Here is a 25093-nt window from a genome sequence, read left to right on the forward strand (position 1 = left end):
CTGCTTCTCTCTCTGCTCGTCGAGATAGGCTTTTTCTTTTACCTCATCCACATGGGAGAAAGTGCAGTTGCTAACAACTTCTGAGTTGACCTCTTTTTCAAATTGACATTTCTAAACAGGAATGTCTTAGCTCCAATTCCCAATTCTAGCCATGCTCCTATGGGTAACCTTCAGTGGAAACCTCTGTACCTCGGGCTAGGGCCTGATGGGCAGACATGGCTGTTCTCACGCAAGATTGCTGGGGGTGGGGAGGCAGGCATCTGAGGTGGGCCCAGTAGGGGTGGTGGTGGTGTGAGACTTGGAAGATGAGCAGTATGTATGAACGACAGAAGTTTTAGGTACAGATTGTGGTCGTTGTTGTTACTTAAATACTGAATGCAAATGTGTTTTGGGCTTTGGGTGATATTTACCTTTCCCTTCTGATGGCATCTGGAAGGAAGGCTTTTGCCTGGCCAGTCTCAAGTACGCTGTGCTGAGCCAGGGCCCCTGGCCTGCCGCTTTCCACCTGGGCTGGGAAAAATAAGGAAGTGTGAGAAATGCAAATTCTGAACCCTGCTCTGGACCCAGCTGAAACTCTGAGGTTGGAGGCCCAGCTGTCTGTGTTTCTACAAGCTCCCCATGTAATCTTGACAGCTAAGTTTGAGAGGCACTGTGCTGAAGAAATGACTAATTGGAAAAAAAAGTTTTGTCCGTTTGTAAAGGAAGCCTTAGGCTGAAGCTGACAGAGAAGAAAGCTCTTTTAAATGTACATTTTCCTTTTCAAAAAGAACCATCCCTTTTCGGTGGAGATTCTTTTTAATTTATTATGAAATCATGGTATCTGGGAACCTTTTTTAGAAGGGCACATGTACCTAATAAATCAAGATAGTGTGGGTTGTGAGCTTCAGAGAATACTACCTTTTTCAGAGTTCTTTGCTATTAAATATCCGATTCAACACGGGCGGTGCCGGCTTTCCTTTAGAAGGAAGAAGGTGCTTCCCCATCACTTCCAGCCCCCAAATAAATCAAAGATCGTGTCAGAGACAGTGAATGGATTCTATACAATTCCTTGATAAATTAGATACGTTTAACTAAGTAACATCTCAGAGCAAAAACTGTTCACTGCCCCATGGAAAATTGAAGTCTATCAAACGTTATAAGCAGCAGGACTTCAATAATAATCTACAGGGATGGAAAATATGTATTTTAGTTTTATATTAATGTCATCTCACATTTGCTTTCTTCAAACTGTTATCAAATAAAGGTGGGAGGCCCAGCTGTCCCTATTTACTTGTGATTCTGCTTACACAAGGCCACACGTGAGCTCAGTCCTCAATAAAGTGACATATAAAAGAATTAGAGTCATTTAGAAGTATTGGCAGAAAAGTATTCTTTTCATATATTTTCCTAATACTTTCTATTTAGCGCATTCTCAAATACATGGTACTGAAGAATGTAACAGCATAAAAATGTCTGAAAGGTATAGTCTCATCTGTCTGAAATTTAAAAATACTTAATTTTTTCCCTGTAGCTTTTCTTATTTTTGAGCAACTGGAGAAAAGTATTGAATCTAGGACTCTGATTTTCTAGAATTTATATATTTTAGATGGTTACATTTTGGGGGGACTTCTAGACTGATTATTTAAAAACCATCTCATTTTTGCAAAAATCTTTATTGAGATATAATTCACGCACCACACAATTTACCATTTAAAAATGTACAACCCACCTTTTCCCAAAGATAACACCAAAGCAAAGTGTAGCAGCAGGAGGCACAGTACAGGTTCTCTACGATCCGGCAGACGGATGAAGGTGGCGTCCTGGAGCCCTCAGAGGCTTTTTCAGGTTTTTATTGGGATTTACCATGTACAAGGCAGGCAGGGGTGCCGGGGCAGGGTGGGGGGGTGGGAGGCTGGCAGGCCACCCAAGCCCCCGGCAAGTCTTCACTCTTCCTGGGCTCTCCAGCGTTCTCTTATGGTCTCGTTCTCTCTCTTCTGCTGCTCTCACTTGTTCACTGCTGGTGGTTCTGCTGTTCCCACTGTGATGCCGCCCTTATAAGCCCCAGTCTCAGCCCAGGTGAACCCACCTAAGTATGCTCACACCCCACTCCAGGTGTCCGCCATCAGGCATGCATTCAAGACTGCAGGATTCATCATTAATCCTAATGGCGGAAGGGCAGAAAAGCCTGACAAACATTTACCCTACACAAAGTCAGTAAATCTGCACGTATCTGTTCGTCACCCACCTTCATGGGGCCCAAGACCCTGAGATTCCAAAGGTAACCAGATACCCTTAGAAGACCATCCCCAGGAGAAACAAGCTTGACCCCTGTGCCATCATCGAGTTCCCCTGATCATGGAGTCCCCATGAAGAAGACAGAAGACAACAGCACACTTGCGTTTATGGTGGATGTCAAAGCCGACAAGCACCAGCTCACCCAGGCTGCGAAGCTGTGTAACACTGACCTGGCCATGGCCAGACCTGGTGGGGAGAAGAAGGCATAGGTTCCACTGGCTCCTGACTAGGAGGCTTTGGATGTGGCCAACAACATTGGGATCATCTAAACTGAACTATTATTTCGTGGTGGTTTTGACTTATACTTACTGATGACTATTGAGTTATAAAAGTTCCCTGTATAGTCCAGAAAGTACCCCCTTATCAAATGCATGGTTTGCAAATCGTTTCTCCCATTCTTCAGAATGCCTTTCACTTTGCTGGATGACATTATTTGTAGCCAAAGAGATTATAATTTTGATATCATCCAATTTATGTCTCTACTGTGAGCACCATCAGATTTACCATAATTCCAAAATTTAGGGTAAAATGCAGACTTGTTCAATACTAAAGGGAAAGCCCATCTTATGTTACCACAGTGTTTACTTTCCAGACACCAAACCAATGAATCCTAATTCATTGACTAAATACCTCCATAGTGGACTTGACCCCTCTGATGTCTATAAAGCTTGTACTTTAGCTGATGACAACAAATATGCGAATGTCAGCTTTTTAAATGACTTACAGTGAATGTAGCTATATGCATTGAATGGGCTTCTAAGGAAGGGCCAGATCACTTTCCTCATGGCATGTACATCCTCTCAACTCTCAGGGTATTTGTATCTCTACTCTGTACACACCCAGACTCAGAAAACCCATAACCAGCAAGTTATATCTCAAATAGGGAATTAAACATATACATACATGTCTCAGCTGTATCATTTGAAAACTCAGTGAGCGTTAGAGAGAGTGTCAAAACTGTATCTCATCCAAATGGAACAGATCACCTTAATAAGATAAACATGTAACTTGTTTATGTACCCAGAGAATTCTCTGCTCGAAGGTCTAGCCCTTGTTAGGCCCAGAGGATGTACAGCCATAGCCTACCTGACCACGTAGGTGCCACAGAGTCGGAAGTAGCTGTTTTCAACTCTGCTAGGGCCGTTGTTTTCCCAGCAAGAAAAGGAACTTGCTTTTAACAGAATCTCCCCCGATAACGGGTGTTACAGTCACTCTTTCACTAGGAAGCTTCCTCTGTTTATGTTGTAATTCCACACACAGCTTACAAATCCTCCAGGCCGCGCACCTGAGCGGCTGTTGCTCTCCCTCCAGCCTCTCGGTAGCGCTGTTCCAGCTCCCATCCTGGGCCTGCCCTTGGGCCTCCTTGCCTCCTAGGGCCCTCACCCCTCCAGCCTTTTGCTTTCTTGACCTGGCTTCCTCCACCTCCCACGCTGAGGCCTGGGACTCAGAAAGGCCAGACTCAAAAGGGCTCTTGTTTTACTATCATCCCCTGTCGCATAGCTGCATATGTTAATATAGCCACGAAAATTTGTATTGGCTGGTGTTCCCAGAAACCAGGCGAGAGCCTGAAAGGAATGCCATATGCTCCACCTTCCTGCTGGACTCCTTGGCTGTTGGCCGGACTGAGACTGAGCGAGGGGGCCTGGATCACCATGGGGAAGGAGGGGTTGGGACCGTGGGGGGGCAGTGGGCGCAGGGCAGGGCTATCTGGCCTCCTTTGCAATGTGCAGCCACGCAATTAAAAATGCAGGCCAGGGAGTGTGTCTGCACGCGCCCCGCTCCTGGCGTCCTGTCTCCGGTACAAACGACTAGGAAGCTCTCTTCTCCACAGCACAGGCTGCGGCGCCTACAGGGGGGCCATAAGTTAGTACTATTTAATGATGAGGACGCTAAGAAAAAGCTGCCTGTGCTGAGCAACCCAGTTGCAGTGTGGATGCCCATAGCTGAGTAACCAAACAGCCCACTTTTCACTCGGAGGGCAGATTCCCCTGCCACATAGACCCTGCCTGCCTGACCACAGTGCAGTCTCTGACACCCTCCGTGGGTCCCCCGCACCCCACAAGCCTTTTTGGCCAGGTGTTACCTCAGCTACCACTTTGTGAGGGAGAACACGACCGTTATTTTCCTCTGCTCTCTCCACAGTACCGTTTCTTCTCACATTGACCTTTCACCTATAACCCCAAAGAAGAGGCATCAGCGTCTATAATTAAACCCCATCTGGGTGCACACAGGCTGGTATCACGGCTTCTTCCCCTGCTGCCCACAGCCTGTGTGCTCAGTGGGTGCTGGGTGTGACCGTGTCACCCACTGAGTAGGGGCTCCCCTGAGTGCTGGAGCCGGGGGCCAGCATGTGTGAGTCAGAAAATACACACAGAGCCTGGGCGTTCCAGTCGGTCGGGGGGGTGTCCATATTAGCCCCAAAGGGAAGACTGTCATCAAGACATCTATCTATATTCTTGGCTTTCACTATTCCTACCGAAGGAGCAACAATTGAAAAGTGCCATTTTCTCTCTGTGCCTTCTTTCTGGCGGGATCTTGACCTTCCCTTCTCAGAATTCTTGTATCTCCTGCACCCATGTATGTATTTCCCCCACACTTAGGCCACCGTTACGTGATGCTTTGAGTTAATTTCTTGTTTTCTAATTATGGGGCTACAGCTGGTTCTGAGCCCTTTTCCTGGGTGCCCATGGCTTGCCCTATGTGTGTGTCGCTTATTTCCACTGCTGGGAAAATGGGGGAGCTGATGGACTGAAGATGCCACCCAACACACTTATCAGAGGTCCAGCTTCTAGAAAGCCAACCATGAACACATGTGGCCCTTCCTGGTCCTACCAGCTGTGACCCCTAAACACACCTTTGTCCTAAACACAAAAACACCCTTCCCTACTGTTGCCACCAGAAAGTCTTCCTACTCTTTCAGGCTTGGACATTCTTGGCGACAACCTTACTGGAGGCTCCCTGTGGTTCCCTACCTGTCGCCAAAAGGGCACGTCCTCATGCTGGTCTCCAGAGGGAGAGAGGCCGGGAGCAGAGGGAGGATTCACCAAACCCAGCATGAATTTGCAGTGATTTCTGGGCTCATTTTGTGAGCAGAATGCCTGTGTCTCACACTGCACTTGAGTGCTGCTGGGAGCAATCTTCTCTTGGAATTCACACGTGCCTACTTAGCCAACATATTGGGTGATAGATTGATAATACTTTTTCTTCCTGCACTTTTTAAATAAGACCAGGGGGTAATAAGAAAACTGGGGACTTGGAGGATAATTTAATTGAGACAGATGGTTGTATGGTTGTCTCTTTTCGACTGCTAGCACTAAAACCTTTACCCACGCTTGACCCCATTCTAGTATCTACAATATTTTCTCCCTAAAATGCTTCTGTTGAAAACCCTTCCTGTCTGACCTTCCACAGCTCTCTTGGAGACACCCAGAGCTCAAGAAACAGCGAGGGTTCGAGTACCAGGACCTACACTTTGGTTTTGGGGTGACCTCTCCTTCTTCCGTTGTTGCCAGTTGACTGACTGCTCCTCACCACTGCAGTAGAGAGAACACAGCAAGAGAGAGAGGAAGAGAGGAGAGGGATTAAAGCGAGTGTGTGATACTATTTGGAAGTAGCTTTGATTTAAATAAAACATTTGGAGAGAGCAGAGTGAGGAGGGGGCCCCTGGGACTGAGCTGGGGGGCTGCGGGTGCCTTGGTGGGGTGGGGTGGTGACATGCACCCAAAGGGTGTGATCCTGCACCTCTCAACCACATACAGTGTAGCCTGCCAGTGTTACTTCAATTAAAAAAAAAAAACGATGATTAAACATTCAACATGCTATGCGGTATTTATTAAACACTTTTTATCAAATAAAGGAAGTTCCATTCTATCCCTAAAAAATTTTTTTTAATTCCGGAAAGAAGGTGGAAACAGCCAGAATAAGTTATGAGGGTACCACGTGCTCCTCCTTATCTCCAAGAACACTTTCCAGCATCAGAAGCCCCCTCCCCCCGCACACCCCTGGCTGTGAGTCCCACCAGCGCTCCCGCTATTACTGGCTATTATTGGCTAACTTATTGGCTATTAGGGCTTTGATTTCTTGGCAAAAGTATGTAAATATTTCCCCGAGTTTAATTGGACCCGATACTTTGCTTTCCTCTACTTCTCATGCTATCTTTCCAGCTTTTGTGGTCTTCTGTTTTGTTTTCTTTTACTTATTCATTCAACAAGTGTCTCTTGAGCGCTACTGTCTTCCAAGCCTTGTTGGGGGGTACTTTGGGAACACACGCGTGAGGAGGCAGCGTCCTTTCCTGCATTGCCTTTGGTCATATCCCTATGATTGCTCCCCATGCCTCACTCCCCAGGGGGCCTTCCCAGTGTCTGCTGCTCAGGATGCTGGCCAGACACATTGGCCAGCAGAGGAGAAGCATCAGAGGCTCGGCAGAGATATCCTTGTGACAGGATGCAGTCATATTTAGCACCACCTAAGAAAAGCATTTTAGACTTGTCTGCCTCTCCATGCGGTGGTAAAGGCCTTTTACCATCTGTTAGTGGAACGTACTCAACGTTTGGTGAAAGTCTCCGTTATTGAAATAAAAAACTCCAGCCACCCCATCACTTGACAGGGGTGGACCTTGCTTTCTGGTGATTTTTTTGTGTCCTCAGGAATTCCACTGAATCTTTCAGGAATATTCAGCGTCCAAGTTCATGGATATTAATCATAACAGATGAAATGAACAGGGCTTAGATTTATTAAATGGCAAAGGATAATAATGTTAAATAGCTCTAAGGTTAAATCAGATATTTTAATTGAACCTTTTTTTTTTAATGTGAGACAAGAAAAGTATATTCTGGACATTAGATGAAAAATAGGTTAATTTTTTTTTAATGAGATCATCTGGAATATTACCAAATGGCACACATACAGTTTAAATGCACTGCTTTAGCTAATTTCTAGTGAAATCATTAAATGAAAGAAAACAAGGTGATTAGGTGAGGCTTGACATTAACACTGCCACACTCAGAGTTCAGCAGATAATGACCCAGCCACCCCGCGCCGTCTGCTGGCGGGAGAAGCTGGCCTCTGGGGCCCTGGGGACAGGAGGATTTAATTCTTGAGTGTCTTTTGGATGAAAGTGAAATTGAACGCTGCGTTTGTTGGGGTGACGGCGGATTCTGCCTCATGGCCTCTCCCACGCCTCCACTTGCCAGCACCTTCCTTTACGCCCTGAGGTTCCTATATGGTTTGAACATGGGTAGTGTCCTACCCAGAATGGAACCCCAAACTTGTGGTGCCCGTGTGGCCCAGTTTGTTGGTCAATCTGAAAAGGCTAGAAAATGCCCCATTGAGTTATCTTAGGCAAGGATCGGTCATCTTGTGTGCTGGTACAGGGGGTCTGAAAACTACGTAAAAACCCACAGAAGGAGAAACTACAGGTGCTTTGCTCTGATGCAGTGATGGTTCTTGGGCTCCCGTAAGAGAATTTCTGGGTCTCACCAGTTGTTTATTTGAATTCTGTTACTTAGGGCATATTTGTTCCTGTAGATTCAGAACAAAGAGTAGAATGGGGTGTTCTACCATGATCCTCTTGGGGTTTTTTTAACACTTGATGCTGAGTTTGCCCTGCTTTCCTGTCTACCTCAGTGTGAATTTTAGTGTGACAGCTGACACTTCCGATGCCTGTTAATTCTTCTTCCAAAGTTACTGAGTATGATATCGACATAGAAGGGAAACAATAGATTATGATCTTGGTGATCTAATTCAGAAGGTCAATTCTGATATCATTTTGGTGTTGTTTAAGAATCAAAACTATGATACGTGTGTGTGTGTGTAGAAAATCGTGTACAAAAAAAATCTTACTCCTGTCATTTTGAACAAAGGTCTCCTAATGTTTGGCTAACCATGAAGATGGGTTTCTCCACATGGAAAAAGATGCTTTCATTTAATTAATTGATTAGCTGTTTAATGAATTATTAAATTAATAAATTTTGGCAGATCTTTTGCTTGTTATGCTTACGAACATCAGCTTGGGCTCATGGTTTGCTCAACCCCTTCTCCACGCCGCTTCTCCTTGATTCTTTCCTTCCACTTCCTCTCTAAGAACAGGTGGTAACAGTTCTGCCCCCCACTGTTCTCTGCTTGTCCTCCCCTGCTGATCTTGGCGCCCTGGGGTTCAGAGGACCTCAGTCTCTGTTGCTGGCGATTCTTCTCTCAGTGCCTGTCAGCCATCACCACCTCCACTTCCTGCAGGAGTTGCAAATCCTCCGAGCAGAACTGAAAGTCTTCCTCCATGTTTCTCTCCAACACATCTATTTTCTTGCTTCTTTTAACTTATCTTCCAAAATTCAGACGCTCGAAGTCATAGTTTGTTTTAACCTCCCCCTTCCCCGGGCCAAGTGCAAGACTGCTTCATCATTCCTCCCACATGAGTCCTGCCATTCTTCTCTTTTCCTGGAAATGTACAGAAAAATTCACTGAGATATAATTAGCATATCAACATATTTGAGTTTCAGGTACAGCACAGAATGATTTGAGATTTATATACTTGGCAGAAGGAACACCACGATGATTCTACACGTCGGCACAGCCGGTCCCACTGGTCTCTCCATTCTTGGTTCAGACTCCTGTTCAGACCCCCAGCAACCCCTCCCCGAGTCATCTCTGGACTATTTGATCAACCTTTTCTCTCCTCGTAGCTTTTGGTTGAGGGCTTTTGTGTCTCTTGCTTAGATTATTAAAATAAGCTCCTCATTTGCATTCCTTTGGGTCCCTTCAAAGTGCTCGTGCCAAGCAGACCTTCTGAGTGCACTTGGTCCCATGACCCCTGTCCCCCCAAACCTCCCAGTGACTGCCCACGGGGCTCCATAAAGTGCAGGCAGCCCCGCCCAGCACTGGAACCTCGTACCTGCCCGCCTCCCTCTGCAGCTTTATTTCCCTGGCACATCACCTGACACTGTATGTTAAATGGACGATTTGGCTTTGGCACCAAGGCTACAGTATGAATATTAACAAAAAAAATCTTGGCATCGAGTCAGGAAGTGGGGTGCTGGCTGGGGGAGGGGGGAGTGGGGGCTGGTGTTCCATGGGGAGGGTTTCCATTGGGGAAGATGAAAACGTTCTGGAGGTGGATGGTGGTGACGTTAGCACAGCACTGTAAAAGTACTTAAGGCCCCTGGACTCAACACTTAAAAATGGTCACAGTGATTAAGTTCTATTATTTGTATTTTACCACCAAAAAATCTTGGCCCTCATGACTGAGTTTAGAAGTGAGAGGTGATCGAAGATTGGGGTAAGGCGATTTTGGAGAGAAATGTGTCCCTACTGTAGGGAAGAGGGGTCTGACGGGAAATGTGCAGGGCGAGAAGTTGCAGGCTGGTTGGTGGCCGGTGGCCGAGTGGAGGCTGCTCTGTGCTGCTCTGGGCCTGGACTGGCCCTCTTTGTCTGGTCAGATAAAGAGCCCACTGTTCCCGGCCACCCCGACGTGGAGCCCTGGCCGGGTGTGGTCCTCCGTCCCAGAGGACTGATGGAGCTTGAGCCTGCGGGAGAGGGAAGCAGCGGGTGGAGTCCCCGGCGCTGCCTCTGGCTAGAGGGGGCCTGCGGGGAAACATCACCTCGAAGCTAAAGGTCCCTGAAGACCCCAGTGCTCACGCGAGAACCATCTGCTGGCCTAGAGCTTAACACCAGCCAGGCCCAGGGCTGGAGACCTCTCTGTCCCGGTGGCCCCACCTTCCTGCCTCCTCAAGGCCCTGGGAGGATAGTGTGTTGGGGTGAAGGCCACGGGAAGGGAGAGAGAGCCAAGCACCTCCTTCCCTGCAGGCCCACAGCCGGCTCCCAGTTAACTTCACGGGGAGAAGGAAGCTTGAGCTTTTCAAAGGAAGCGAAGCTTGAGTTGGATTCTGGCTTCTGGAGCAAGACCAGGTGGCTGTTTCCAGGCGTTATTAGGCTTTGTAGTATCTGAACCCGATCAAGTTACGGGCCTGCTGGGTTTCCACCAGGGACCCAGGAAGACCCACCGGGCAGGTTTCAGGACAATGGAATTCAAACCCAGACTTGCCTTTCTGTGCCTGCCCTCCGAGTCTGCTGCCTGCCGCGAAGCAGCGTCCCTGGACACCCCAGGTGGGGAACAAGGACTCCTTTGTGCTTCCTGCACCCTCTTCCTTGACTTCTCTTCCCACCTGTACTTTCTTTTTATTGCTTGTCTGAGAGGCCGTTTATACTTGTCCAATCACTCATCTAGATTTAAACTGCTTGAGGGCAAGAACCTCGTCTTACCGACCTGTGTCCCCAGTATCATCTGTCACAGTGCTTAGTGCATCGCAGATATTAAAAAAGGGTCGTAGGATGACCGAGTGAGGATGAATGCCGTGACTCGGCACGACGGCTGGAACGCACTGTGTTTTGAAGGTAGAAAAAACAGTAGCGTTGCAGTCTCTGCCTCGTCCCTCTCTCTCGCCAGGCAGGATTTGAATAGGATTGACTCGAGTCCCAAATGGCTCTGGGAGGCACACACAGGTCCTAAACATATCCAAAAGGAAATCACTTTTTAATGATTGTGTATAATTGTTTCTCTTTTTTTAAAAACATTTATTTATTTATGCTTAAAGAACTGGGGTACAGGCCAGAGGGGGTTGAGAGCATTCACCAGAGACAGAGCGGGGAGCAGAACAGGCAGAAGGACCGAAGTACACTGCTGAGGGGAGCAGCAGGCTAGACAGGAGAGATCTGCTGCGCCATGTGGGTTGCTCCCTGGCTGGGGATCGAACTCGTGCTGCAGAGGCTGCGGACAGCTTCATAGGTTGCGTCTTCACCCCTTGCGCCACCACGGAACCCTCGTTTCTCTTTTTTAAAATTTAGACAATTGATGAACTGTCATATTTATCATAGAAAAGTCCCATAATACAAGTAAGCGTGGCAGTGAGCAGTCACCTGCTGGCCACTCCAGGCAGAGTGTTAGCCCATCCCTCATCTTTCCCTGGTGCCAGTTTCTTCCTTAACAGTGGAAATAGGCCACCTAGGGTGAAATTAATATTCACCTTATTATTTTATTTATGAAGAGAGTCTAAAAAGATCCACAAGGTGTGTGGAGGGGAAAATGATGGGAATGAGGAAAATCCTCCACCGGGTTGTGTAGACTTGTTCCTGGATGTGGACTCACAGCTAAGAGAGAAATGATTAATTCAACCATTGTTTCCTTAGGACGCCCCGGGCAAAGGAGGGAGCTGGCCCGGGCTGAGTGGGATCTCTAGGGCCGGAACTGTTCCTAAGTCTGCCTGCCTCCGTCCTCGTCAGCCTGTCTGGGCACCTGGCAGAGAGGGCGGCGAATATGCAGGAGGAGTCCAGGCAAGAACTTAAGAGGAGCTCTTTGGGCGAGTGATAACAAGAGAGCCGCAAAAACTTGACTGCTGTGGTTTCCGATTGGGATGCTTTTGGCTCCCAGAGGACACTGGCCGTGTCTGGAGTTATGTGTGGTTGTCACAACTAGGGGGATGGAGCTCATGGTGTATCTGGTGTTCTGTAGACCAGAGATGTCGTTGAATGTTTTAGAATGCACAGCACAGCCTCCTATGCAGAGTGGCATCTGGCTCCAAGGGCCTGCAGTGCTAAGGCTGAGAAAACCTGCTTAAAGAAAAAAAGACAAGAAAACACTTATCATCTGTGCTCTTGGGTAGAAGAGCAAGAACTGTCAAAACAGAGTATTATGTCTCACCCACTAAGATGTCAACTTGAAGCCCTCCATGAGCCTGGACGCTCTCGGGCATTTGAAGTGTGCCCAGGATTTTCTCAGTGGTCAGTATTTAGTGTATTTTTGAAAGATCAAGAGTTGTCCTAAGAAAGGGCAGAAAGCACTTCATGCAAATCATACTTGAAATTATCCCAAGTGGCTTTTAAAAGCTAATTTCATTAAATTTAGTGGTGCAAATAGCCAGGTGGTTTTTAATCGAGAGACAGAGCTAGGGAAATGGGGGTGGGAGAGATATAACCAGAGCTGCGTTCTAGCTATGTTCTTGATATTGTGGACATTTTCATTTTTGAACGAAATGAACCCCTGTCTAGCATTCCTTTGCATTTGTCTTCAGGCCTTGGAATGTTCCGTGGGGCTCAGGCACATCTTTATGCCCCTGTGCCACTGCCCACACTGTCAACACCCCAAATATTAAATCTCTTGAGGGATTCCAGGGAGGAAATTATGCTGTGACTGCACCTTAGGATGATCTGGCTAGAAATCAGGACCACTCACTGTCAGGTCCCCAAATCCCTAAGGGGGCTGCGGGTGGGGTGTCAGTACCCCAGAAAGAATCAAATGGGCGGGAAGCAAAAGCAGAGAAGCTAAGCACCGAACTTGGAAAGCTTGCTATTCTCTTCTTTCTTTTTAGCATAATTGAATCAATGAATTTGGTTTATGAGCTTCACAGACATGCAAAGGGGGGGAAAATCCAGCTTGGCAGGATTAGGGGGCGGGGGAAGGGATCGCAATTAAATACAACAGTTGTCTGCAGTTTAGTTGCTGACAAAAAGCAAGTCATTTTCCTGAGAAGCATGTGTAATATGTCAGGAAGGAAAAAAGAATAATGAGTGTAGTTCTTACATAAGATCTTATCGGTAGCACCTTATTAATTTTAATAATTTAATTAAAAATGCTCACTATCTTCTTTACTGCAAATCAGTAATTGACATTTACCTGCTTCATAATTTGCCAGGAAAGTGCAGATTTCTAGGGCCACCCAGCTTTCAGCAGTGAGCTCTCCCTCTGGTCTCTCCTCGAGACCCTCTAGCTGTTGCTAAATGTCCTATAATGCACAGCACAGCTTCCCGCCACAAAGCACTATCTGGGTCCAGATCGCCCCTGCTTTGTGGGTTTCTTAACCTCATCTGTCTGCCATTCATCCGTCCCTCCATCTGTCTGTCCATCAGTCCTTCCATAGTAAAATCGCCATAAACTTGGTGATGTAAAGCAATAGAAACATTCTCTCATGGTCTGGGGCCAGAAATCTGAAATCTGAAGTTCAAGGGGAGAATCTTTCCTTACCTCTTTCAGTTTCGGGTGGCTCCAGGCCATCCTTGGCTTAAGGGTGTCCAACAACAGCCCCTCTCTGTCTGGGTCAGTTCAAGCTATTATACCAGAATGCCGCAGACAGGGGGACTTATAAACAACAGAAATTTATTGCTTACAATGCTGGGCTGGGATGTCCCATATCAAGAGGCTGGAATCTTTGGTGTCTGGTTCTGCTTCCTGTGTCCTCATCTGATGACGCAGCGAGGGTGCTTTCTAGGGTCTTTGTATAAGGTCACCAATTCCATTCATGAGGGCCCCACCCTCACAGCCTCATCACCTCCCAAGGACCCCATGTCCTAATATCACATTGGAGACCAGGTTTCAGCATATTGATTTGGGGGAGGGAGGTGCAAACATTCAGACTGTAGTATTTTCTCTGTCTTCACATGACCTCTCCACTGTGTCTTCGACTTGTCCTCTTCTGACTTTTATAAGGATACTTGTCATTGGATTTAGGACCTACCTGGATAATCCAGGATTAGTGCATCTTGAGATCCTTAACGTTATCATATCTGCAAATGTCTTTTTCCAACTGCAGTGCCATTTATGTGTTCCTGGGGTTAGGACATTAACATATCTTTTTGGCAACCACCATTCAACTCACTATTGTATTGTCTTTAACTGTCTGTCCACCCATCCATCCATCCATCCATCCATCCATCCATCCTCTTTCTTTTTTGCTTTCCAGGATGCTGAATACATAGTAGTTACTAATAAATAAATGCTTATTGATTTGAAAATATGGCTTTATTTTAAATTGACCCAAATTAATGCAGGGCTGATTGTCCACCTCATTTCAGTGATGTTCTATCATCATTGACAAACACCCACATATAAAGACACTCCAGCCTTGCAGAGTGGACATATATTTCAGAATAAATACTGAACATCTCAAAGCCGCACCTAAAGCAAGAACAGTCAGTGAATTGAACCCTTATTATAACCTGTGAGATTCCTCTTTTTTTAAATGTTAATCCTAAGCCTGCAATTAACTTCCTAGGTGGCCTGGAGAATTACTAACTCCCAGCAAGGTGTAAATATCCCAGTTGAAGCTACCCTATTTACCCTTTATTCATTTAGGTCCCTACAAGGGAAAGAAAAAATTTGACTGGAGCTTTGAAATTAGAGGGGGGAAAATCTTAATATTAATGTGCTTGCTCTGATTTGATTCACTGAAATTGAGCAAGTTATAACACAAGGGCACATAGCCATTATGTTTTCTGTAAGTTCTAGAAGCAGCGTGGTAGAGAGGGAAGGTTGAGTCTGAGTGGTCAGGAGACTGAGTGGTCAGGAGACCCTGGTCCAGAAACCTCACCAGCTTTGCCGTCAGTGGCGTGACGTTGGGCAAGCCACTTATTTCTTCTGGGCATCTTCTGGCAACCAGATAGGTCAGACCCTCTTCTAACCTGCTCCTTGACACGAGTCTCCCCATTGTCTTTGTGATTGGAAAGTGGGTTTGCTTCCAAATTAAGAAACCTGTGTTTTTGTTTCCCTTCCCTGCCCTGCTCGCAGCGGAGAGCTACAAGGAGACTCAGATGGTGAAGATTAAAGAGGAGCCCATGGAGGTCGACATGCAGGACTCACATGTCTCCATGTCACCCAGCCGGAATGTGGGCTACAGCACTTTAATCGGGAGAGAGAAAACCGAACCCTTGCAGAAGATGCCAGAGGGCAGAGTGCCCCCAGAGAGGAACCTCTTCAGTCAAGACATCTCTGTGAAGATGGCTTCTGAGCTCCTCTTTCAACTGTCAGGTACGTCTCCATGAGAAAATGCCAATAATTTGGAAGGCTTGGAAGGAGAATCCCTTCAACCAAGTAAAAACGCCCGCATTATAGGATTTTCATAGACAGGAATCTATTTTGTTACTTTAACATGCAGACTGACACTTCAGACTAACAGTTAGTGAGATGTTGCCAAGTGGAACGCCTGCCAAACTTTCTTTAATAAACAGTTAAGAATCATTTGAAATTAGAACTCTATTCAATTCCTTGCAAATGATCCCTGTTTGCTGGGCTAAACATCTCACCTCTGATTTTGTTGAGCCATTTGATCTGATTAACAGCCCCTCCCTTTTTTCTAATGTGCAAAAGATAAACTTTGGTTTACTCCAACAGTGACTGAATTATTGTGAGTTCCAAATTCGTGTGGTCTGAATTAATGGGATTTTACTATATCTTGCCCAAAAAAAAAAAAAAAATCATGCCAAGGGAAAAGCAAAAGATAAAAGTATGAGGACTCTTTCCATCTCTAACCTAGTAGGACATTTTCTCTAAACCAGCTTTTGCCACTCTGAGTACTTGGCATTCAAAAGGGGAGCAATCACAGCTCAGAGAAGGGTCTTGATAGAATCAAGTTCTAATCAAGTTCTGTCCTGGAACCTATGTGTTCCCCTAAGCTCCTCAGCCCTGAGGACTGTTAGTTTCAGTGCACTGAAATGCTGTTGCTATTTGACCATAGTTGAGATGGGGGATGGACATGCATGTGAGATTTGTAGAGAAATGCACAATTCTTGTCCGTACCCCAGCTTTGGCCTACATAGCGAAGCTCATGCATCAGTCAAGTTTGTGACAAATATTTGATAAACTCTGTTTTGTATGGATAACAAATGATGTTTAAATGCCTGTTTATGTAAGTATTCACTAACTCGCCCTTCCCACCCCACACCATGCAAGACGCCCACCTCTGGTGGACCCGGTGACTTACCCACGGCGGGGAAACTATCCCTTGGTGCTCAAAATGTCGGCTTCTGGGTTCCCAAACAAGGGATGTATTTGTGGCCAGCAAAATAGTTAATTCAGTCAATTGAATAGGTTACATAGATCTTCGCAAGCTCCAAAACATGCCAGATGCTTCCCTGTCCCCGGCCCCCAGATTGAAAGCCTATCTAAAAACAATGTAAGTTTAAAAAAATGATTCAGCAGTTCCAATGTGCAAGAGCGAGGACACTGTGGTTCTTTGCAGAAGCCTCTGTCTCTCTAACAGCACATTATCCGTTATCATGGTCGACTATCAGCTACAAACTCTGCGTCTGGGGGTTCTCACCCTGGCGCTGCCACTGACTGCGGGGTGACCTCAAGCAAGTCTTTTAGCCCCGATTTCCTGCTCTCTGAATGAATACATCCTGTGAATTCAAATTTGGCCTCATTGTCCCTGTCCAGCGGGCGGGAAAGAATTGCCCCAAAAATGTGCACACAGTCGGACTAGTGTTACAAAGTGCAGGACAGGGGGTGTGAATCTTTATTTTACTTTTTCCAAAAATCCCTAAGATTAGGATTTTTTTTTTTTTTTTTTTTTTTTTTTTTTGGGCCCTGCTGTTGAAATCTGAAACCTTTCGAGTTGGCTGGATTTTCTCAGACACTCAAAAGAAGCCATTGAGAGCTGTGACGGGCAGGGCTAGGCCTCACATTTGAACTGGACTGAGGAGGTCCAAGTTCGACTTTTGTGTTCTTGAAAACTAATTAAATAATTCCTGACAGCTGGTAGAGATGGACCTCCAGACAGAGGGAGGGAGGGTTACCTCTTCTGGTCTCATGATATTTTTTTGTCTCTTGTGACATTTATCGGAATAAGCGCTCGATGACGCTGGCACCCAGAGGTCCCCGGCTGTTTTGTATCCCCTCTCACAAAGGGGCCTGACAATACTCAAAGCTTAAAGGTTGTCATCAAAGTCAGAAGCGGAACACTTGCAACAACTGCAGTTTTCATGCTGAATCAGAGGAAAGCAGAAATTTTCAGCTGGGCAGAGATAGAGTAGAAATAGCTGCCTTTATGCTCTTAACTGTGTGTGTCTGCACATGTGTCCTGTTCACCGGAAATAAAATCTCAATGGTGGACAAAGAGCATCTTTGGGAAGATTTGAACCCAGGACACAGTCCCACAGATTTTACTCTGAGGACTGTCTGAACAAACAGGAGTTTGGATTTAGTTTATATAGGTAGGAACAATGAGTCATTAAGAATGTAATTAGTCTTGACTGGAGGGGTGGGTAATTCTAAGTTGTCCCAGCCTAAAGATAGGCTGATTCTGCAGGAAGCCAGGGCAGGATTTAATGTCTTCCTTTTTAAAGGATGCACCTTCCAGATGCCAGGCCTGGATCCCATTGTTAAATCTTCTTTATTCGGCAACTTGGTCATTAGTGTGGGCTGAAGGCTGGTTTACCTTCAGGCAGCAGATCCCCGCGTAGGCTACGGGGTGGAAACTGTTCTCAGTCTCCACAGATGGCTTTTCTGTCTTGCCTGCTAGACCGGGGGTGGGGTGGGAGCCCCAGAAAGATTTAGGGTACGTTCACATCACCAGGGCCTGATCACAGGGGAACACGCTTGCAGTGTGTGAGTAGCTGTTTCCCTTGACAGGCTTTGAATAAGGTATTTTTGTGGGTGCTGTTATAGGCTTCTGATGATGGTCTCCTCCTTACTAGTAGGACAGGGGATTGGTTTAAGGGTTTAACAAAGAAACCAAAAGAAAACCACTGAAGGAAAAGAGAAATGTTGAGGGTATTTCTGCTTCAGCTTTAACTTCTCAGGTTGGGTGAACCCTACCTAAGAGCTGTTTCTTCTCTCTCCCACAGAAAAAGTGAGCAAAGAGCACAATCACACAAAAGAAAACACCATCCGGACGACCACCAGGTGGGTCACCTTTTGGCGGTCCCCTCACAGCACCCTCAGTGTGGGCACAGTGCTCCCCAAGCTGCTTTCTCCTACTAGGTTCAAAGGAGTCCCTCGCTTTGCCGCCATTTTGTACTAGAACTTTGGTCGCTTGAAACAGCATGGAAGCACACGCCTGGAGGGAGGTGACGGGATGATGTAGCTGGGTAGTTGTCCACAATGTTTTTGTGTTTTGCTCTTTACAGTAATTTTGTGAAGTGGGTATTACTATTATGATTACCCTTTGTGCAGAAGTTTCTCGGCTGGGAAGTGTGAATGGACAGCCCCGCTGGGATGGGGAGCTGGGTGTGTATCTCATGAACACCTCAGCCAGGGCCCTTAGAGCCCGTCCCTGTGGGATGATGCTTTGTCACCAAGGACATCCCACCTTTTTACTTCACAGCGTCATTAGGGCAAACATTTGAAACGCAGAAGACAATGCTTTCAAGAAACTATGGGGCATCACTAAACACTGTCAGCAAGGAAGTTCCCCACTTGCCAAGGCAGGTCGGGGAGGCCAGCCAGGGAGCTGCCATCAGTCTGCCCATGCAAGGAGGGGCAGCCAGTGCTGCCTTTCATCCAACCCTTGAAGGCCACCCAGACCCCAGATGTTGTAGGAAAGCACCAGCAAGAGCAGACCCCACTTCTGCGGAAAAAGAACTCTGGGGTGATGCACTGAGCCCCTTTAAAAGACCCTCCTTCCCTCTTGCTCCTGTCCCAGACCCTCTCTAGCCTCTGAGTTAGTCCAAGAGAAGGGCTTTGCAGGTCAACAGTGGGAACAGAAGACCCAGCCTTTGTTTTCCTCGGAAACTCTGACTCTCCCTGATCAGTTTTGTGTTTTTAATTCTTGCAACAAAGGCAAACAGTGGTTTCCATTCAGGGGTGGGTGACTTGACCTTGGAGCATCATGTGGCCAGTGCGCCTCTGAACTTTAACCCGAGTTGGTTTTTATTTTTAGTTCTGTGAATTGGATTTCAGGAATATCAGATATCAAACAGTAATTAAAACAGAGCCAGCTTGCTTCCCGCAGCGCTGCAAAGTGTTAGGGAAAGCAACCTTGCTGGAATAGGGCGAACAGTGGTCTCCGTGAGTGATGATGCAGATGGACATGGGTCTCGCCATCTTGAATGCCTGTTGAAGCCTATTTCTCTATTAAGTCAGATGCCCAAATAAGAAGTGTGAGTTACCAAAGATTCCAGTCGGGGCACATGAGGGAAATTTCCCAACCCTATCTGGCTTCTTCTAAGGCTGGACAGACAAACAAATTAACATCAGGCAGATTAGTAGGGGAAAGGGCAACACTTAATGACATACATGTGGAGAATTCTGTAAGTTCTAGAGAATTACGGAGCTGACCAGGGATATCTGCTTTTAGGGGCTGGGGCGTCAGGGAGGGGGCCGGACTCTCTGTGACAGTCAAGAAGGCATTAGCTACCTCATCCTTACTCCAAGAGTAAAGGAATGTCATGCTCACTGATAAACACAGCTCTCCCACACATGAGACTCCCACATCACTCTCCTCTGGGTCATAAAAGGGAGAGCAGTGATTGCTTCTGGATAGGGAAGGCACAGGAATTTAGGACGTGATCGTCTCTTCTGTTAGGGAGGAGTTAGGCCAGGATGGAAGCTTCTCCTTCTCCAGCAATTTCATTGCTCTTAGCTCAAAATCCTCTGCAGGGGAGAGTGGGCACCTTGAGGAGCCCCATCCTGGGAATCTTGGGGTGTCTGATTCAGGCAGGTTCACCAGCCCACCTCCTACGTGTAAGCCTAAGGTGAGTTAGTATCTATGCTTGTGGGTCTCAACACGTGAAGTTGGCTAGATGCTAGACATTGAAAGACAGTGGGTGAAAAGTAGTAAAAACTGTTTAAATTTGCTCTCATAGGCGTCTTAGAGACGCACAGGCCAGTTCCTGGGAGGCAGAACCTGAGATGGGCATTTTGTGGAGGGCTTTACTGAGGGAACCTGAGGGAAGTTATGGGGCAGAAGGAGCTGAGCCAGGACGTGGTTTTAGCTGGAGACCAGCGTCAGCTCCATCCCATAGAGAATTCTGGACATGAACTGTGCCAGGGAGTGAATCCTGCCCGGAGGCAAGTGGACCTTAGGACTTACGGCTTTAGGGTTCGCTGCCTGCAGCGGGGGAGTCTAGCCTTGCAGGTGAGGGTCTCCCGTGACCAGGACCCTTCCCACTCACTGTAGGCACCCAATCCTCCCAAGCATTCAGCCCCAGAGCACTTGTGCTGTAAAGGGGACCTGGGTGGGACCCTGGAAGCCTCTCCCGGGAGGTTTCCTGCTTGTGCTTTTAGATGACGTGATGCCGTTTATATAACCGAAGGCCTGCTGTCCGGCCAGGTCGTGCTCCGCTTTCCAGGTGTTCTCTGGGAAGCGGGGAGAGGCTTGAATGAACCCCAAACAAGGAAATGTACCTTGTCGTCTAAATTGCCTTGGCTGGAGCTCTGAGTATAATTATAGGATAGGAGAGAATTGCTTTCTTTTAGCCATTTGGCAAAAATGAAACAATCCTTCAATTTTCCTCTTGCTGGGAGGTTACGAGTGAGAAGAAACCCAAATCAGATCTCTCGCTCAAGCAGAGGAAGAGGTACTTTCAGGGCCCTGTCCGTGTTCAGAAGTCCCTGTTAGATTGTGCTTCTACAAAATCCTGGCTGTTTTAATTTTTCTTTTGAGAAGGCAACTTGCTCGATTAGCTTCTCCTCAAATAGATCTCTTTTTACCTTCTCACCTCATTACTTAGGGCGAACAGAATCAGGCAGCTTCATGCCAAGAAATCCTCTTTAGCCTGAGTTAACTGAGAGCAGGGATGGGAAAAAAAAAACGCCAGCTCTTTCTTCTCTTTTGATTCTTGTTTTAAAAGGAACTCTTATTTCATCTCCACGAGGTCAGCTTCTAGGTTACGTTTTAAGGTTGGTGATAGGTTTCAAAAAGATTTACATCAAGCCTCCAAATTTCCCTATCTCTAGAATTCTCCTATCGAGGGGGATGTTTGGTCAGTTATCAGATTTCTTAGAAGAAAATGTCCAGAACAAAGACTCAGGATTGGGATCGAGTTCAGTGTCCTCGGATTTGAGAGTTGTGGGGTACAGCTAAGACAGGCTCGGGGTGAAGGGCCGCCGGGGTGCAGGCCTCAGTGCAGAGTTGAGAAGAAGCTCTTCAAAGCGGACGATGTCCGAGCAGCCCCTCTTGGCGAGACCCCTGCTTCCAGCTCTGCACATCCAGAGGGTCTGAGGGCCGACGGAAGGGCCCTGCAGAAGAAAGCAGCCGATGCACCTCCACAGCTCCCTCCACACCTGTGTCTCATGATCGATCTTCATTAATTCCAACCACAAGAACTAAGGAAAAGCATAGCAGCCACCAGAGGATGCAACACTCTGCAGTGGGCATTCTAGAACATTCTTATCAATGAGATGTGGGGGTGCTGATTTCCTGCCCGGCACCAGAGCTGGTGAAGCCTGCCAGCGGTGTATACTGCTCACCTCCGCCCCATGAGGCTGAGGCTGCACCTCCCTCCTCATCTAGCCTTCCCTGGTCTCGCTGTCCGTAGGCAGGTCAGTCTGCAGTTTGCTGATACTTAAGATGGGCAGACGTGGAGAGAGAAAATGGCGTCAGATGGCATTCTGTGTTAACAGTATTTAAGAAGAGGTTGAGGTGAAGGTAAAGGTCGAAACGAATAACTAGCAAGTTGCTGGATCATTGGCTCTCTGGCTCACTTGAAAAAAAAAAAAAACTCTTACAGTGGAAAATTTCAAGCACACACCAAAGTGGAGAACGTGCCATCACCCTTTATTCTCCCCCTCCTGGATTATTTTGAAGCAAATCCCAGACGTTGTTTAAGAACTTATTTGAAAATGCCTTTGTTTAAAACTCCTAAGAACTTGGACTCAGCTGCTTAAATTAGGAACCTCTTTCCAAAAGTAAAGGAGAAAAGCAGTTCACCAGAGCACACCGTGTCCCGGGCAGAAAATGCAAGGACTCGGAGCTGGAATGATGGGATCTTGGGTCCCACTCACCAGGCCTCCCTCCCGCTCCGCCCTGTGAGTCCTCAAGAGGCCACTGGCTCAGTCCTTTACCTGAGCTTCATCGTAAATGCTAAACCAGTAGGTCTTTTGCCCATTTAACCTTAGAGTCTAGAAAATTCAATCTGAGTATAGAAAGGCTTGTGTCTCCTCTGAGATGTTGTGTGGTCTGCGTGTCATTGAGTGACAGCTGACACGGGGGTCCAGACCCCAGGAGAACAGAAGTACCCAACACCTTCAGAGAGGAATCAAATCTTGACTTTGTTCCTGTCTCTCTTCCTCACACAAGTCTGTGCTCTGCAGGGAACACTTAGCCAGCTAATAGGATCATTTGTAGATGAAAACAGATGAGGCGTGGTGTCATAACCAGATCCCAGAGTTTAATGGAATAAAGAGAAGATCTCTGTCTTGCATCACGGGCCATCACCCAGCCAGATGCTGGATAAGATCAAAATAGGAGGAGAAACCTAGAGTAAGAATCAGGTAGCTCCTGGCTGGTGAAGTGGATGAGTTCAATGTTCTGGAACACCGTGAGCTTCAAACAGTGTCTGCCAAGAACCCTCTCTCCGTTATTTGTTCTCTCCTTTCCCCCATTAATAATTCAGAGGCCACGGACATATAAGATTGTAGGCCTATAAGAAAAAGTTCTCACACATGCCTTGCTTTATTCCAAAAGCAAGAAGGATTTGCCTGAATTGTGTTGCTCTCCATTACCAGGCAAAAAGCAGAAATGGGAGATTCCGGGGGAGGGAGATTCATATCATGCTGTCTGACCAACATTTAATTTGTCCCATTTTCAGCATTTGAAATGTGGGCTATTTTTCTATGATTTAGATAATAGCACTAACAGTATTTACTCAAAGACAGAAGCACTTGAAGTGTCCAGTATAGAATTTTTCTGTGTGATGGTTTGGATGTGAGTCCTTAAATATTTATGACTCAGTAATAGAAATGGCACTAATCTGTGAAAGTGGGATATGCTGCCTCATTTTGTGCAATTCCCCCTTTCCTGGCTATTTTATTTTATTTTATTTTTTTTGGAAGGCAAGGCATAAGAGAATAATGCTCATCACCTGCCTTAAAAAGCGTAAGATAAGATATAAAGAACACTGGACGAGGCAGATGCAATTAAGGAAAGAGAAAACAGCAAAGAAAATGGGTGATTTTTAAATAGCTCTCCATAGATTCTCTTCGTTCCTTATATTTTATATTTTATCTATTTATATTTGTAGTTAAAATAATCTGTATTTATGTTTATTATATATATATAACATATTTATATTTAAAATTAAATACACTAACAAGTCCTTGTAAAAATTCATGGCGTCCTTATGCTTAGGGTAGTCAATGCTTTCTTGGTGAGGTCAAGCTGTTGATGGGCCCAATGGTGCAATTACAAATTGTAGCAGATGCACTTCCTCAAGACACTGCCAACTACTGGAAGGCCATCTTAATAAGCACATGTGTCTTGGATGTCTGTGCTGGGAGCACACCCTCCTGGAGGGGCTACCTTTGTGCAGTGTACAACCTGCACTACTGTCTGCAGCTGCCTAGACACTAAGATTGGCTTAAGAGTCTTTGCATTGGCAATGTATCCTTTTGAACTTCTTTCTTTCATTTTCCAAGGAAATTAAAACTCATCCTTGAAAACAGGATTACATTTTTTAAAAAAGAATACATGTAGCCTGAAACTGCTTTGTGCACTGCTGCCATTTGAGCTCTTGTCCTTATTTCACCAAACCTGTGTTAGTACTTTGTGATTCTGCAGCTGTCACCCTTTGCCACTTCTCTTCCCATCTGTGATGCCTACTTTGAACGTTAGAGTTGAAACAGTACTCCTCCAGGACTGTGTTACTGGGGAGAGGGAAGGTTGGGTCTGTGCCTTTCTTCTCTCATTTCCCATGGCCTTTCCCACCTTTGTTGCTGCTGGCTAGCAACAGTATTCCTCTGGTGTAGCTCAGCATAGTCAAGACTGAGTGTGATGGGTGAGCCGGGAAGCAGGCCCCAGCCTCTATTCTCTGTCCTTCCTTTCACCTGTTGTGCAGGTGTGACCTGGCCAGAAAGCTTAGGTGGCAGCTTCAGTCCTTCTCTTATCTGGAATTTCCTCTCAACACTATATGCATGGTTGTTACTAGAAATAGGTCCAATATTCAAGGGAGGTCCTCTGTTTGGGGGTGAAAAGCCTTCCTGGATGATGCAGGGGGCCAGGGAGCATGCCTGTGCCACTGACGTTACCTCTAGTCGGGACTGGGATTCCTGTGTCTCTGCAGAGAAAAGAGAGGACTGAGCTCTCCTCAGCAGAGAGTGTGTGGCCCTTGTCTGTGGAGAGAGCTGGGGCCCCTGGGGGGGACCCGGAAACGCAGGTTTACTTCCTGGGCCCGCACTCCGCTCCCGTGCCAGGGTCTGGTTTCCCGCTGCAGCGCCCTGACAAGGCCTGGCACTGTGCTCTGTCCTGAGGTTTCCTGGCTCCAGGGTGGATGAATTCTGCAGCCACTGCCACAGGAATTGTTCCTTGAAAACACGGTGTTAGGTTGTGCAGACGGGCTGGCCTGTAAGACAGCCGCGCTCAGAAGGCTCACAGAAAAAGAGACATGACCAATATACATTTTTTCCTAAGATGCTTTATTGTTCTTCTACCATATTCTCCACAGCCCCTTCCTGCCCTAGCTTTTGACCTTCTGCAACTGATGTTCATGGACACTGGGGCACCATCATTTAAATACTCCTTCCTGACCTGTGCCTTTTACAGCTGCTTTATCCATATCATCCTTCAGTTTACTCTTTGTTGGTCTACGTGTTCCAATAAAACTTAATTTTCAAAATAGAGGGAGGGTCGGATGGTAGTCTGCCAGTCTCTGTTTGTGTGTTGGATTGTGGTCTTTTTCTTTGAGGAAACATTGGTTTCCAGTACTGTGTGATTTAGGGGTACAGGTTCACCCCTCTTCAGATGCAGGTCACCCATCACACCCACCACCCAAGCACCCAGAATCCTCCACTGCAGTCCACTGGGCCCCTCCCCACTTTACTCTTCAGCCCCCACTTTCCCCTTAATGGGTCCTAAACTGTAAAATGTAACTTTAAAAAAAGTTTTGAAAATAACTTTTCTTTTCA

At 46.5% G+C, this 25093-nt stretch overlaps 1 protein-coding gene across 8 annotated transcripts in view; it reads left to right on the forward strand.

The window, feature by feature from the left end:
- The window catches only part of ZNF827 (zinc finger protein 827), a 150682-nt gene that overhangs the window by 67317 nt on the left and 58272 nt on the right, over window positions 1-25093 (forward strand). For all 8 annotated transcript variants that reach the window (XM_054690365.1, XM_054690369.1, XM_054690368.1 and 5 more), the window contains exons 6-7: window positions 14822-15061; window positions 17878-17935. In XM_054690365.1, the coding sequence (XP_054546340.1) occupies window positions 14822-15061; window positions 17878-17935 (298 nt within the window). The remainder of the gene's footprint in view (window positions 1-14821; window positions 15062-17877; window positions 17936-25093) is intronic.

This window comes from Talpa occidentalis, unplaced genomic scaffold, assembly GCF_014898055.3.
Source record: "Talpa occidentalis isolate TD23 unplaced genomic scaffold, MPIMG_talOcc4v2.1 talOcc4.8, whole genome shotgun sequence".
Lineage (NCBI taxonomy): Eukaryota > Metazoa > Chordata > Mammalia > Eulipotyphla > Talpidae > Talpa > Talpa occidentalis.